Source organism: Hyposmocoma kahamanoa, unplaced genomic scaffold (genome assembly GCF_003589595.1).
Source record: "Hyposmocoma kahamanoa isolate Upper Pololo Valley unplaced genomic scaffold, ASM358959v1 78, whole genome shotgun sequence".
Lineage (NCBI taxonomy): Eukaryota > Metazoa > Arthropoda > Insecta > Lepidoptera > Cosmopterigidae > Hyposmocoma > Hyposmocoma kahamanoa.
Window position 1 is genome coordinate 15275100 of NW_020653945.1, and position 13317 is coordinate 15288416.

Genomic DNA, 13317 nt, shown 5'->3' on the forward strand with positions numbered 1-13317 from the left:
GATTTTCAGTACAAATCGGCAATTTCATACTTTAACCCCTATTATTAGTATCTAAATTAGGTACTTAAATTTCTTATTATAAGTTATTTCTCGCACTTTGAAAGTTTTCTCACTTTTCATGTCTGATCTCCAGATCTTGGCTATCGTACTGATAATATCTCCGAATTTTGCTATTCGTTTTTCTAATGCTAATTAAGTAATATTTCATCAATTTCCCTTTATAAACATTTATTTTGTATTTAATATTTTCATTTGTTGACATTGATTGTCAGATCTGTTACTCCTCTACAATCTATTCTTCCATAGATTGTCCTATAAATTACTCTTTTTTTGATATGCAATCTTAGCAGTAAAAGCGTTTCCGCTTCTGGCTGCTCACATTTTGGTTCCTCATTTCAAATTCAAAATTATAATAATAATAATAATAAGTTTATTTCTCACCACAATATACAAAATACATTGGCATATTATCCAAAATAAAATACATAAAACAATAAATTATACTGTGGGAGACTGGTGCCTAAACTAGACGTATGATCTGTATTTCAGGTCACCAGAACTCCACCCCTTGGAAGATACTTGTTACTTTGAAATATGTACTAGTACATTGACAATTGTAGTAACTAACTTATCTATATATTAAGGTTTTACAAAGAAACATAAAAGAATAGAAAAAAAAAACTGTTTATGCAGTGTTAGTTTGGTTAGTAAACGATTGTGTATTTGTAAATTTGGGTGTGTAAGTGTGTGTGTGTATGTAATTATATGTATGTAAATGTATATATATACATATATGTATAGTGTATGTAAGCATGTGGATGTATGTGTGAGTGCGATAACAAGAGTATAGTGATAAGATTGGAAGAGTGACTGATGTGTTAGCGTGGCAAATAGTTATGGACAAGCCCATAAAATAAAATGAAAAAAATAAAAAATAAAAGCTAAGATAATACAAATATTAAATTAAATTAATTACGTATGAACTGATTATATCGGGGTAGCAAGCAAATGTTCCGTGTCGACTCTCCTCATCAACTCCTGAAATTTTGATGCTCTCTCTCTCGATCGACCAAAAACTCGTCATTCTTCACAGATTACTATATACTTGTACCGACCTTGTACCGACATCTAGATTCATTCACTAGATCTAGTAAATATACGAAGTCTCACCTTTTCGAAGCCCTACACCTGGCCTTACTCCTACCGCGCTTACGCGCCTGGCTGATGACCAGTTCCTCGATTGCCTCACGCTAAGCCATGTCTTCACGGCTATGCTCCTCCTACCTGGACTGCGTAGCTCACCTTCACCAAGCGAGTTTGGAGCGGCAGGAGTAACTGAAGCCGACACTCAAGATGAAGTAGAACTCCATCGCCAAGTGCAAAGTGGTATAATCCACTGCTGCACTACCACCACCGTCTCGTCATCACTCTTCGTTGCCCTCTGGTTCCGCTTTACAGCCGTTAGCCAGTTACAACCTCGCTGCTCTTCGGTTCTGCACCTCTGTCCTCCGTCACCAAGAGTCGAGGGCTATAAATCTATTATAAAATCGAGCCACGAAAGTAACCCATTGTAATTAATGTAAAATGATGACTTTGAATAATGAAAATGCTCCAAAATACCATTGTTTCATTGCGGAGGTGGTATATGTATAAGTTTCCGACAAGTACATAATTTTAATGTTAGTAGTTTTAAATAATCATTTTGTTATAGCAAAACTAGACGGAGTAAAAACCTACATGCGCATGCGACGCGTACCGACGCATCTTCAGGTGAAGGTGATCAAGTGGTTCGACTACCTTTGGCTCACGCAGAAATGCTCCGACGAGGAAAAGGCGGTATCCTGTTTACCAGACAAACTGAAGGCCGAAATTGCTATCAATGTACATTTGGACACGCTCAAGAGGTACCTACTCTGTGGAATTACTATTAATATTGTATTTTTAATCTTCTCATAGTAACGATGGCATACACTATAATGCTTGCCAACGTGGTGAAATGATTTTCCAATCAGCGTAAGATACTCGCCGATTGTTGCCCATGTTGCACTAGACGTACAGGAAAGAAAGCTATGTACGGTGAAACACTTGTCGTGCATCCCTGAATGTTTAACAGAACGCATTTAAGAAAGTTGTTTATCAAAGAAATGTCGATACATGTGTACAATTGAATTAATTTCACAACATATTCGGTATAATTTTCAAATAATTTTTCTTTTCAGTTATTATGAAAAGGACCAAATTGTTTGATAGGTGTCCTTGGCAACATTTATGCGGGGTACAGATAAAGACTCGCTGTCTCCCGCCCACATTAAAGCAGCACAGTTCATGCTTAATACCCCGTGTTGTATAATTAAAAAGAAAAACATTCGCTTTTTACGTCCATGAATTATGTAAAAGTGTTCGTTTACGATCCGTAAATTTTTGTCGCCAAATGGCACTTCGGTACTTTTTACGTTTTCAGCTAAGCCTTGTTTGCGCACATTTTAGTGTCGCGTGTGCGGTGTAAATGTCATTAACATTCAATTTAAATGTTTTTTTGCACAGTTTCGCGGTGATTAATTCTGCCGCGTGTAACAGAGCACCCTGTTATGCCCGATTAGTCCTGGATTTCACTCATATTGCATGCTTTTGCAGGGTCGAGATATTTCAGAACACTGAAGCGGGCTTCCTGTGCGAGCTGGTGCTGCGGCTACGACCAGTTCTATTTTCGCCTGGCGATTACATATGCAGAAAAGGTGTGTACAGCGACTATACGTATATACGTACTTATTGATATTTTTTTTGTTTTTACAACTCTAAGTATTAATAGCGCTATAGTCTAAACGCTAAATTAGGACTACTACCATCTATACTCTGTCAAAAGAGGCGGCATTTAAAGTTATATCGATGAATGTTTGTTCCCAGGCGAAGTGGGAAAGGAGATGTACATAGTAAACAGGGGAAAGCTGCAAGTGGTAGGCGACAACGGGAAGACAGTACTAGCAACACTCAAAGCGGGTTCTTATTTTGGCGAAATTTCCATTCTGAACATGGGCACGGCAGGTAAACAACTTGGTAAATATCGCCACGGCCCGAGACGCCACGCCATTATTTTTCTATTTATTATTTTCTTAAAAAGTTTCGAAAAGCAAACGTTTCGAGGAGACGCTGCAATCAGGCCGAGGGAGCGGCCGCGACGCCACCAACAGGTTGTGGGACATCATCACAGGCACGACGGTTACCACGTCATTGCTGCCGTTATTGTTGCAGTAGTTGCGCACGCACTGTTCGTCTCACATTATCGTATTCCGCCGCTGCTAACAATAATGTAGCAAGACACGTGCTCTAACGTCGTCTTGTACGAGGTTTATAGGGAATGCTTTACATTTTCACCTTTTTCCATCACAATTATAAGTATTCGCATTTTAGAAAGCATTGCATTATATGTCTGGATTAATCTCTTTTTTGGAACTATGCTATTGATCACTTTTTAATGATTGTGAACGAACCTGCTCAATAATTATGGTTAGCACGATCTTTTATATACTCTTTCGACTTCTGGCTTTCTGTTAGACATCCCTTTTGAAGTCTGTAGCATTCAGCAACATGTGTTTGTTTGCGTTCACTTATATCTCCTTGATTGTATTGAAGGCAGTGTCCCCGGTCGCTTTGCATCTCCCCCTAAAAACCTCAATTTTATTATACTTATTTGGCGTGTCCTCTTGGTGCATGTACCCCCTATATTTAAGTATACTCTACGTGTATGTATTTAAGTATTTAACTTGAAGATGTCGGATAAGTCCTTTTTATTGCAAAACCTAATTCGCATTGTAAAACTAGTAAAACTGCTTAGTTCTTGAAAATATTTTTTGTATCAGTCTGTACCCTAAGCGCTTGATCTTTTCAACGGAACATAGTGTTGGGTAATTGTTCGTAAAGTTTTCAAATGGTGGAAATTTTCCAAAATTACTCACATTCGTATTTTCAGCAAAACGTTGCAAAAACATAACACAGAAATGTGCTGAAAAAAAATTTTTTTTTTTAAGTAAATTAAATTCAATATGGAAATTTTTTCATAACCCAGCACTAATAAAACACTATATACGATGTCATAGACTAGCTTATTTACATTGATTTTTAAATTTGATTCCATTTATATTATCTGACCCTGAAACTTTATTCAACGCCTTAAACGAAATCTGTGAAACGTGTACTTTTGCCCTGAGTTGTCTGAAACTGTAGTTAAAATTTCTTAGAGCTTTATTGTTACGCTATCTCCTATTGATCTTGCAACTCTTGCCATGAATGCCTTGCCGCCGTGTGTTCGGTCTTCCCCTGTAGAATCTTATGATCTGTTTTGGCTGCGGTGTTGAGTGGGTGCCGGAACAGCTCGTAAGAGTACAGACCGAACACCGGTTGGCACGGAGTGTGTGGATGACACGTCGACAGGAAACCGGCGGACAGCGTCGGTGCGCTCCGTCGGGTACTCGGACCTGTTCGTGCTCAGCAAGAAGGACATGTGGGACGTTCTTAAGGAATATCCGGCTGCCAGAGTTCGCCTAGAAGCTATAGCCGTCAAGAGACTTGAGAAATATAAGAAAGCACCGCTGGAGAAAGGTATGATAACAACTACAAAATAAATTATTGGTATCGTGGTTTTAATTATTTTACCATTTAAGGTGGACAATCTTAAATGGTAAAATAATTAATATTGCTACAAGTAATGCTATTCTTACAAGGGATGATTGTTGTAGTGGCAATGGGCCGGTGTCAGTCAACACCGGGACTCGTAGAGACGAGCGGCCGCGTGCCAATCGAGGAGATGCAGCTGCCGCCGGCGCCTGTGCCACCCATGCACCCCTCACACCCGCCTTCCTACCGGGACCAGCTTTATAGGTGATACTACTATGAAAATATGATGTATACACAGAATACATAAACAAATTAACGGTATTGGGAATTTATGAGGGGCTGATCTTTTTGGGGTTTCCCTTACACAGGTTTAACTAACAAGTATTTACTGCTAAACAGATAGTCGAAATATTTATTTTCAAGCAAGAGTCCTTTAACTTTCGTAGTTAGGAAACCAACTCAAATTAGTTCTCGCTGTTATGGGTAAAGTGTTGTGTTCACTTGCTCGCTAGTTGCGAACTTTACCTCTATGCTATACTTAAAGATAATATGAAAGTTAACAACCAGCTGTTCATTGGATTTGAAAATTTGTTTGTAAGATATTCAAGTAGGTCTGGCAACAATGAAGTCTGCTGTCGATAAGTTTGTCTATAAGTAAGTATTTAGTACACATTTAAGATATTTGATATCTATTCTTCTCATTTATATCAAATTATATAAAAATTTGATTGTCTTGATTTTTTTAACCGACTTGAAAAAAAGGAAGAGATTTTCAATTCGACTGGATGTATTTTTTGTGTGTATGTTACGCGATAACTCCGTGAATGTGAATCGATTTTGATTTTTCTTTTTTTTTTGTTTTTTATTGTTTAAATTTCGGTTTTTAGTACTCTGTACTGAGATTATTATAAATACAATTACTTTGGAATTTTTTGCTCTACTGTATTAACATCAAGCAATATCACTGCATCTTTCGGATCTAACATATGTAATCTAAATGCTATAGGTTGAGTGACATCACTGAAACTTATTATTATAATAAAGCCAACACTTTGCATGTTTGTTACTAAAGCTTCGCATTCTCGGCGAGGTCTCGGCAAATATTCTTGACGAGACATCTTACGAGCAAAGTGAAACCGAGCCTCTACATTCTCACTTGGGACAGTTGAACATAGATGCAATTCAAAACGGATACCAAGAATCCTTTGATTTTTTGCTTTGTTACGATGAAATAGATTGAGAAGGAATTTTGATAGTAGATACTTTTGTTCGGTGGGCGAATTTTATTTTATTGGATAAGATACAGCGACAGATTACAGATCAGAATATACATCAACAAAAATTATTCCCGATGAATGAATATAAATCTGTAATCCAATTATAGCTATATACAACACTTTAGTAAAAACAATAGAGAATAATGCCTAGAAGAATTTATTTAAATATGCCCAACAAATAAAAAAATAATATAAGACAGAAACATAATGCTTACGTAACGAAATTAAGGTGGTGTATTGGAATGTATGAGTCTTCTTATACTGTTATAATTACCATTATACTGACGATGCGACGGTCAGAACAGATAGCATTGTAATATCTATACATTCTGGATATCGGGTTATTACTTGAATACTTGGAGTATACGCACCGAACGAGTTGGCATCATCATATATATCATCTGCAACAAGGTGGTATCTGCAAAACCATTAGCAATCTTGTGGAGCAAACATACATCCGATATCGGTCGTCTTTTTTCAGAATACAATAAATTGGTTAAAGCTACAAGACTTCATAATATTGGATTGAGTTTGACGACCATGGATACTGAAATGACGGTCCTTATTGCAGTTCGTCAGTAAGTCCTCTTCGAGTAGCGTCTCCAGTGGCGTCACTAGCGTCGAGCGTGCGAAGCAGCGCAGCGGGAGGTGGCAGCGTGGCGGCGGGCAGTCTGGCACCGCGCGGCCTTCTCGATTCGCACGAGGTGCTCGAGTGTGAGATCAAGCGTCTGCGCGAGCGCCTCTACACCGTCGAGACCGAAAACGCTGCCATGTCCGCGAAGCTCAGTCAGCAGCAGTGGGAAGTTGACCAGAGGTAAACATCTAGCTATGCGTCGCATCCACGTACTTATTGCGTAATTGTGATCGCATGTGAAGTACATCTATGAACGACTTGACATCGAAAAAGCTCTCATTCTCTGGCTGAAACTAGCAAAATGTATGTATGTTATGCCCGCAATATACCTAATAGGCCAACGCGAGCGCAGGTAAATTGATTAGACGAGTTTTGTGGAGCTGCCCACATGTTGGCCGCTGTCAGTTTTCATTGTGCACTGAAATAATATGGACGACGCCGATACGTAGAAGATATTTCAGCTGCTGCTGTTTATTTAATGAGCGCCTATAATTATTAAGTCAGTGTATACCGCAATAAAGTTGTAAAAAGAAAAGACAAAAAAGCAGGTGGTGGATACTGAGTATTTACAAAAATAGAACAAGGTAAGATGAACATAGAAGAAGGTCTTTGGGGTTCCTAGTAACAGGTTCATTCTGATAAAACTCCAAAAACTTGAAAATATCTTGATTTGTACTGAGCGACAAGCTACGCCAAGTGAGCCCCATATACGTTGGCGCTCGCCTTCACTCGGCTAGTTAGGCGAGCGACACCGAGCGAACGCAAGGCAAGGCAATTATGTTGTCTACACGTTGGTATTGGCCTTCATTCGCCTAGGCTCGGCCAACATGTATTGCGGGTTTAATTTTTTAATTTAATTGGTCTCTCAGACAAAATGTATAGGGTTATTTTTAAAATGCTAATAACCTCGCAGGACTATATTACTAACATCATAAACAACAACTTTTGTTTCATGACTTCCACAAAACACAATAAATTTACCAAACATAAACTTTTCAGTTTTTCTTGTACTATCTGACACTTTTTAAATCAGTATTTGGTAGGAAAGTAAGTTGAAACGTGCAAGCGTCCTCCGCGTCTCCCACTCCCGTCCTGCACAGGGTAGTTCCTGTTTAGAGCGATCTATTTAAATATATTATGTTAAATATGATATTAGCAATATGATGTTAGCAATATAGTCCTGGAAGGTTGTTAGTATTTTAAAAAATAACCCTGTATATCATGATTGTCTACATGCATATTGCCTCTAATAAACTAATAACATAACTGCCTCGGTGGCCGAATTATCATGTTTTTTGGCGATGAATGTTCGATTCCCGACCGGGGAAAAATAGTTATATGGCCTACATTACTCTCGTGAGTTTGGTTGTAATTGTAATTTAATATAATTTAATATAATAATTGTAAAATGTAATTTGAGATTATCTATGTGTGTGTCCATGGCAATACAGGGCTACTCTAGTGTAAAAGTAAATAAATAGCCCCATCAGATTTTCACTTATTTCGATATTTACAAAATATGCTAACTAATATGACTAAATAAACATAATCGCAAAACGTGTAAGTGATGATAATATGAGGTAAAAATATCAAAATATAACTACATACTTATTTAATACGTTTTCTATTACAATATACAAAGCTTCCATCAAGATACACTTCGTCCATGAAAAACAAACTCACGCAGTTGTTTGGAGTTTTCTTCTGATAGACAAGCAATAAAACCAAAGTTACTGATGTAGCCGACTTTGGTCTCTAGAGAGTGAAAAAAGGGTTGAATGTTTTCAAGATTAAAACTTCGAGGAATCCTTTACTTGTTACCAATATTGTGTTATTTTTATTTTGTTACAGGTGATTTTTGTATCTTTTTCTAGCGTGGAGTCGATGATCTACTTATGGATTTTGTCGATGTAGGGCTGGGTTACAACATCAAAGTTTGTTATTTTATATTTTAAGCTGGATGCTGATAAGCAATAACGTGTCAACCAACATGATCATAGTTTTGAGAAAATGGCGCCTAAAAATTCTTTTTCGTGGTTTGGTTAATGAGTTAGTGTCAACTGTTTTTATATATTTTTTCAATATTTGGAGGTGTCAAATCACTTAGTTTATAAAATGTAGACGAGACGACAAGCTATAATTTGGCATTAAAATCAAGTTTTTGCGGGCTAATACGTTATTGCTTATCAGCATCCGTTTGTTATTTAATCATATTTAAGTACTACTGAAGAGATTGGCACGAAATTTATTATGATAGGTGTACGATTTGGACTACTACAGAAGGGAATTAACCCTTCTGAACGCCGACAAAATTGCAGACTTAGTTAAAAAGAGTGATAATATAGGTAACGTGTAAATGGCGTTTGTTGTTGTAGGCTGCAAGAGATCGAGATGCAGATCTGTGGTGGCAGCTCGCTGAGTTCGCAGGAGGACAACGAGCGCAACCGCGAGAGCATCATTTAACGACGCGCCTCGCCCGAGCCTGCGCCTGCGCCATTGTGCGCGCATCAGCACCTCGTCTCTGCCGTGTACTAACCCACCGCCACCGCGCCTTCTGCCGCGCCCCTGCGCCCGCGCCGCTCGCTGGTCGTCGCGCTGAAGACGCCAACTGTGACTTCTGTGAAACAAACTACTCATAGTGTTTTCATAACGAGTAACATAATATTACGGAATATTTAAATACGAATTAACTTTATCAAATTTATATACGTAGTATATACGACTCGCTAATATTTGACGAGTGTTCGTGGAGTGAGATTTTGCCAAGACAATATTATCTTAAATGTAATGTCGTTAAGGTACATCGAGCAAGTGTAGTGTGTCGAGTGCGTGAGGCGAGGTAGTCGCGTCTTGTAGCGCTACCCGCTCGTTCAGCTCGTCTTTGTGCCCCAAGGGCAGTGTCGTTGTTTTGTTAGTTACTGTATGTTGTGCATATAACTTGTGTCTATGTTACATGACGGAAATTGGTTTATCCAGTAAGATAAATTGTGCAAGAAATAGGTTCCCTCATATACAATGTTCTTAAAGCCCGTATCTAGTCAACCCTGCGTCTCGCTGGATGCTGAAGACGTCAATCACCTCGTGCTTAAAATATTGTGTAAAAAGTTATACATATATTATGTATCTGTATTTGAACTGTGTGCCAAGTATGAGGCCAAAATGTGTTATGCTGCGAGTAAGTTTAAGTTAACTCATAAAGTACTCGAAATGGATGTATGTCCATAAATTTGAGCTTTAATTATAATAAAATCCTGGGAGACTTAATCTTATATTATATTTTCCACTTTGAATCTTCACTAATTATAATTTATATTTCTTACTGTAATTAATTTACTTGGAATTCATTATTTCTTGCAACACTCTAGGGAATAGTTCTTTCATCGTCAATGATCAATGACCTAGCATTTTGCGAGCATTTCATTCGTTATTATACAAAAACGACCATAGTAAAGTGTAATTCGTTGTATAGAATGATTAATACCTATTTACTAAGGAGAGGTTAGTAGAAACTGATAACTAAATCAGTTTGGTAATTTAAAAATCACTACTGCCAAATAAGAGTTAAGTAGATAAAACAAAATGTTTTAATGTAAAAAATATTACCAATTGTCTAAAACTGTTTTGTACTTATTCCTTCTTATTTATCAAATTGATTTACGAAGATCTAGGATTCTAATATTTCAACAGTCGTTGTTGAATAATCTATGTAACAAATTTTCAAAAAAGGTCTGTTTCTGGTTTGACAGTATTGGTTTCTGTTTGTTCTGGTTGTTGTTGTCTTTTATGGCTGTCACAGTGATATTTACATAGCTGCCTACTTACATGGCTACGTAGTGGTATTTACATAATCTCGCAAATTTACACATTTCTAGGTTCTTTGTCGTTAATTTGCAGCAAAGATTTGGTTGAAATATAATATTGATTTGAAATATAATGTTCCCTTTTTAAATAACTTCAAAAAAAGGAGGAGGTTCTCAATTCGACTGTGTTTTTTTTTTGGTATGTATGTTACGCGATAACTCATTTGAGATTTAGATCTTAACGGCATTTGAGAACCGATTTTGATGGTTCTTTTTTTTTGTTGGAAAGAGGTACTGAAGAGTACACTCTTGTGGGTGTACCTCAGGATTGTACTCCCGTTTAAATTTGAAGAAAATATTGCACCTCTAAGGGTGGCAAACTAGGGGATGAATAACTTTTGAGGTCGGTTTTTTTAGTACTCCGTACTGAGATTTTGTGTTTAAATAAAGAGAAACCGGAAAATTTGTACGTTTCCTTAATGATACGCTTTTTGTTGTCCTGACCACAAAAGCAAAATTTTTGCAGGGAAATGTTTTTTTCAGGATTTAATGTTAGAACCAATTAGAAAATGATATTGATAATCCAGAAACAAAAATCGTGTTACATAGTATAATTAATTGCGTCTTATTTCAATATCCAAATGATTTGAGAGGATGTTATTTGTAGTTATACCTATTATTCGTAGATCAGGATGGTACCAATCGTAAAGATACTACAATGATAACAGTGTACTGAACACTAAGTAAATTGTAAATATTTACTCTGATCTATGATACGTGTTTGTAAGCTGTTTTTCATGATGTCTTCTTTTTGAGTGCCACGAGTTATATTGTAGAGATTTACAGGAAAGAGAGCGATTTGTTGACGAGATAACGTTAACGGAGGGCTCTACCAATGTGGTCTTTGTCATATATTCGTTTCATAAGAAAACGACCAAACGAAAGGACGAATTAATTGCTCATCCCGCAAGCAGTACTTTAATCGTTTCACATGTTATTTAAAACGTAGTGACTATTATTCCAAGTAGTACAATAGCCTTTTCAAGACCACATCTCGTAGATATATATATCGATTTATGTTGTACATTTATAAGAGCACTACCGTGTCAAACCAGATTACTGCAAGTCCCAGTACAGTGTTTAGTAATTTCATTACAATAAGAATATTTCAGATGTTATCAAGACAAGCCAAATTTATTAGTTTTTCAATAGAAGTTACCTTATTTTGCAAAATACAATTCGACGCCGAAAAGGTAAAACGTGTAACGTGCATTTGGAAAATATTGCAAGAGAGCAATTTTTAAGTATTATTTTGAAGAAAAAAATATAACTCTAATTTTAGTTGTTATATGGCAAACTAGAAAGTTTCAGCTTTTTCATATAAGAAATAAAATTAGAGTTATGCATTATGTTCTTAAAAAAGATACTTTAAATCGCTCTTCTGTAATATTTTCCAAATGCGCGTTAGACGTTTTACGTTTCCAGGGTCGAATTAATGCGTGGAATCGCAACTTCAATTGTATTGCGTCGAATGAAGCTGCTCTTAAAATTGTCATTGAACTTCACTTTGGCAAGTTCGTTTGATTTTCAAATATCTAGTGTACAAAGAATGTTAAATTTAAATATCTTATTATTATCAACCTTAAAAAAATATTACATAAAACCAAAAATCCCTTATCATAAATGTTTTTCTGTTTAATATATATTTTTTGTTTTTCTTTTTAATATTACAGTGTGATTTGACACGGTAGAACAGGTAGATAGATTCTTGTACATACGCGCGTTTGGACGGATACGCAAGCTGTCGCTCACATACTATGTATATCAAAATAATTAAAAGCAATTTTGTTTACTTAATACGTAAAATTTTGAACTTAAATTTACTTTTCTGTTTAAGTTATTACATACGCTTAATTCTTGAATGCCGAATATATAATAGATAGGCGATAAAATGTTTAACTGTAAATAAAATATTTATTTATTGTTATATATTCCATAAATTTTTCTTCTTACATATTTCTCGATTATAAAATGGTAAGAGAGATGCATTATGCAATTGAATATAATTAAACGAAAACGCAAGTGCTTTTTATCATAATAACTTAGTAGGTATTAACTATCAGGGATACCGCCGCACTGCCGGCACTGGAGATCAAACGAATTGTATTTCTTTTTATATAAGTATAAGTGTATGTTTCTTTATCTTCACCAGAGCAGCGATTGTCATATGGCTCAAGATGTTGGATCGAGTTGAGAAGTTATTTGCAGTGATTTGGCTTGTGCATCTTAAATTGGAAATTCAATTATGTATCGCACAGATTAATTTTATTGTTAATAAAAAGATTATGATAATACGAATGTAACATTTTATTTCCAAACATATTCCATTTTTCGAGTTCTTAGGTTTTCGCGATTGTTACACATAGGAAATGAAACTATTTTTCCGGATTTATATCGCGTATATTTGTTTGTTCAAACAAACCGACGTTTCGGGCTCTTTACAGGACCCATGGTCACGGTTGACTGTCGTGTGTTGAAATGTCGGTTTGTTTGAAAAAACAAATATACGCGATTTAAATCCGGAAAAATAGTTTCATTTCATATTCCATTCATTTATGGATTTGTTTTTATAATATCAAGTTACGGGACGAACAAATCGTACACCTGATGGTGAGCTACACGTCTGTCCCTAGCAGTTGCAGTGCCACTCAGAGCTTTGAATCGCGAAGATCTGAGGGGCACTGCCACTGCGCCCCCCGCCCTGAGACATAAATTGACAAGTCCCATGTGCCCGTAATTTCACCAGCACCCTTACTTACTCTTCAAAACCGGAATACAGTAATGCTGACATTACTGCTTGCCAGAAACAGGGAAGGTGGCAGTACTTTCCTGGACGAACTCTTCACAAGGAGAGCTCCTTGTGAAGAGTCCAGAGAAGTACTGCTACTAAATTGCAGGATTTATTAACCTGTGGTCCATGGATCCCTAAAGGGCT

The 13317-nt window shown here is 36.7% G+C and overlaps 1 protein-coding gene across 2 annotated transcripts in view; it reads left to right on the plus strand.

The window, feature by feature from the left end:
• LOC113233010 (cyclic nucleotide-gated cation channel alpha-3) overlaps window positions 1-9964 on the plus strand; it is a 75961-nt gene extending 65997 nt beyond the window's left edge. Inside the window, exons 4-10 of one of the 2 annotated variants that reach the window (XM_026467943.1) lie at window positions 1712-1904; window positions 2635-2735; window positions 2905-3054; window positions 4444-4596; window positions 4734-4875; window positions 6460-6702; window positions 8898-9964. In XM_026467943.1, coding sequence (XP_026323728.1) covers window positions 1712-1904; window positions 2635-2735; window positions 2905-3054; window positions 4444-4596; window positions 4734-4875; window positions 6460-6702; window positions 8898-8985 — 1070 coding nt within the window. In that variant the 3' untranslated portion in view covers window positions 8986-9964. Of the gene's footprint in view, window positions 1-1711; window positions 1905-2634; window positions 2736-2904; window positions 3055-4428; window positions 4597-4733; window positions 4876-6459; window positions 6703-8867 lie in introns of both variants that reach the window. The other variant, XM_026467944.1, reaches the window with a different exon arrangement.
• The last annotated feature ends 3353 nt before the right edge of the window (window positions 9965-13317 follow it).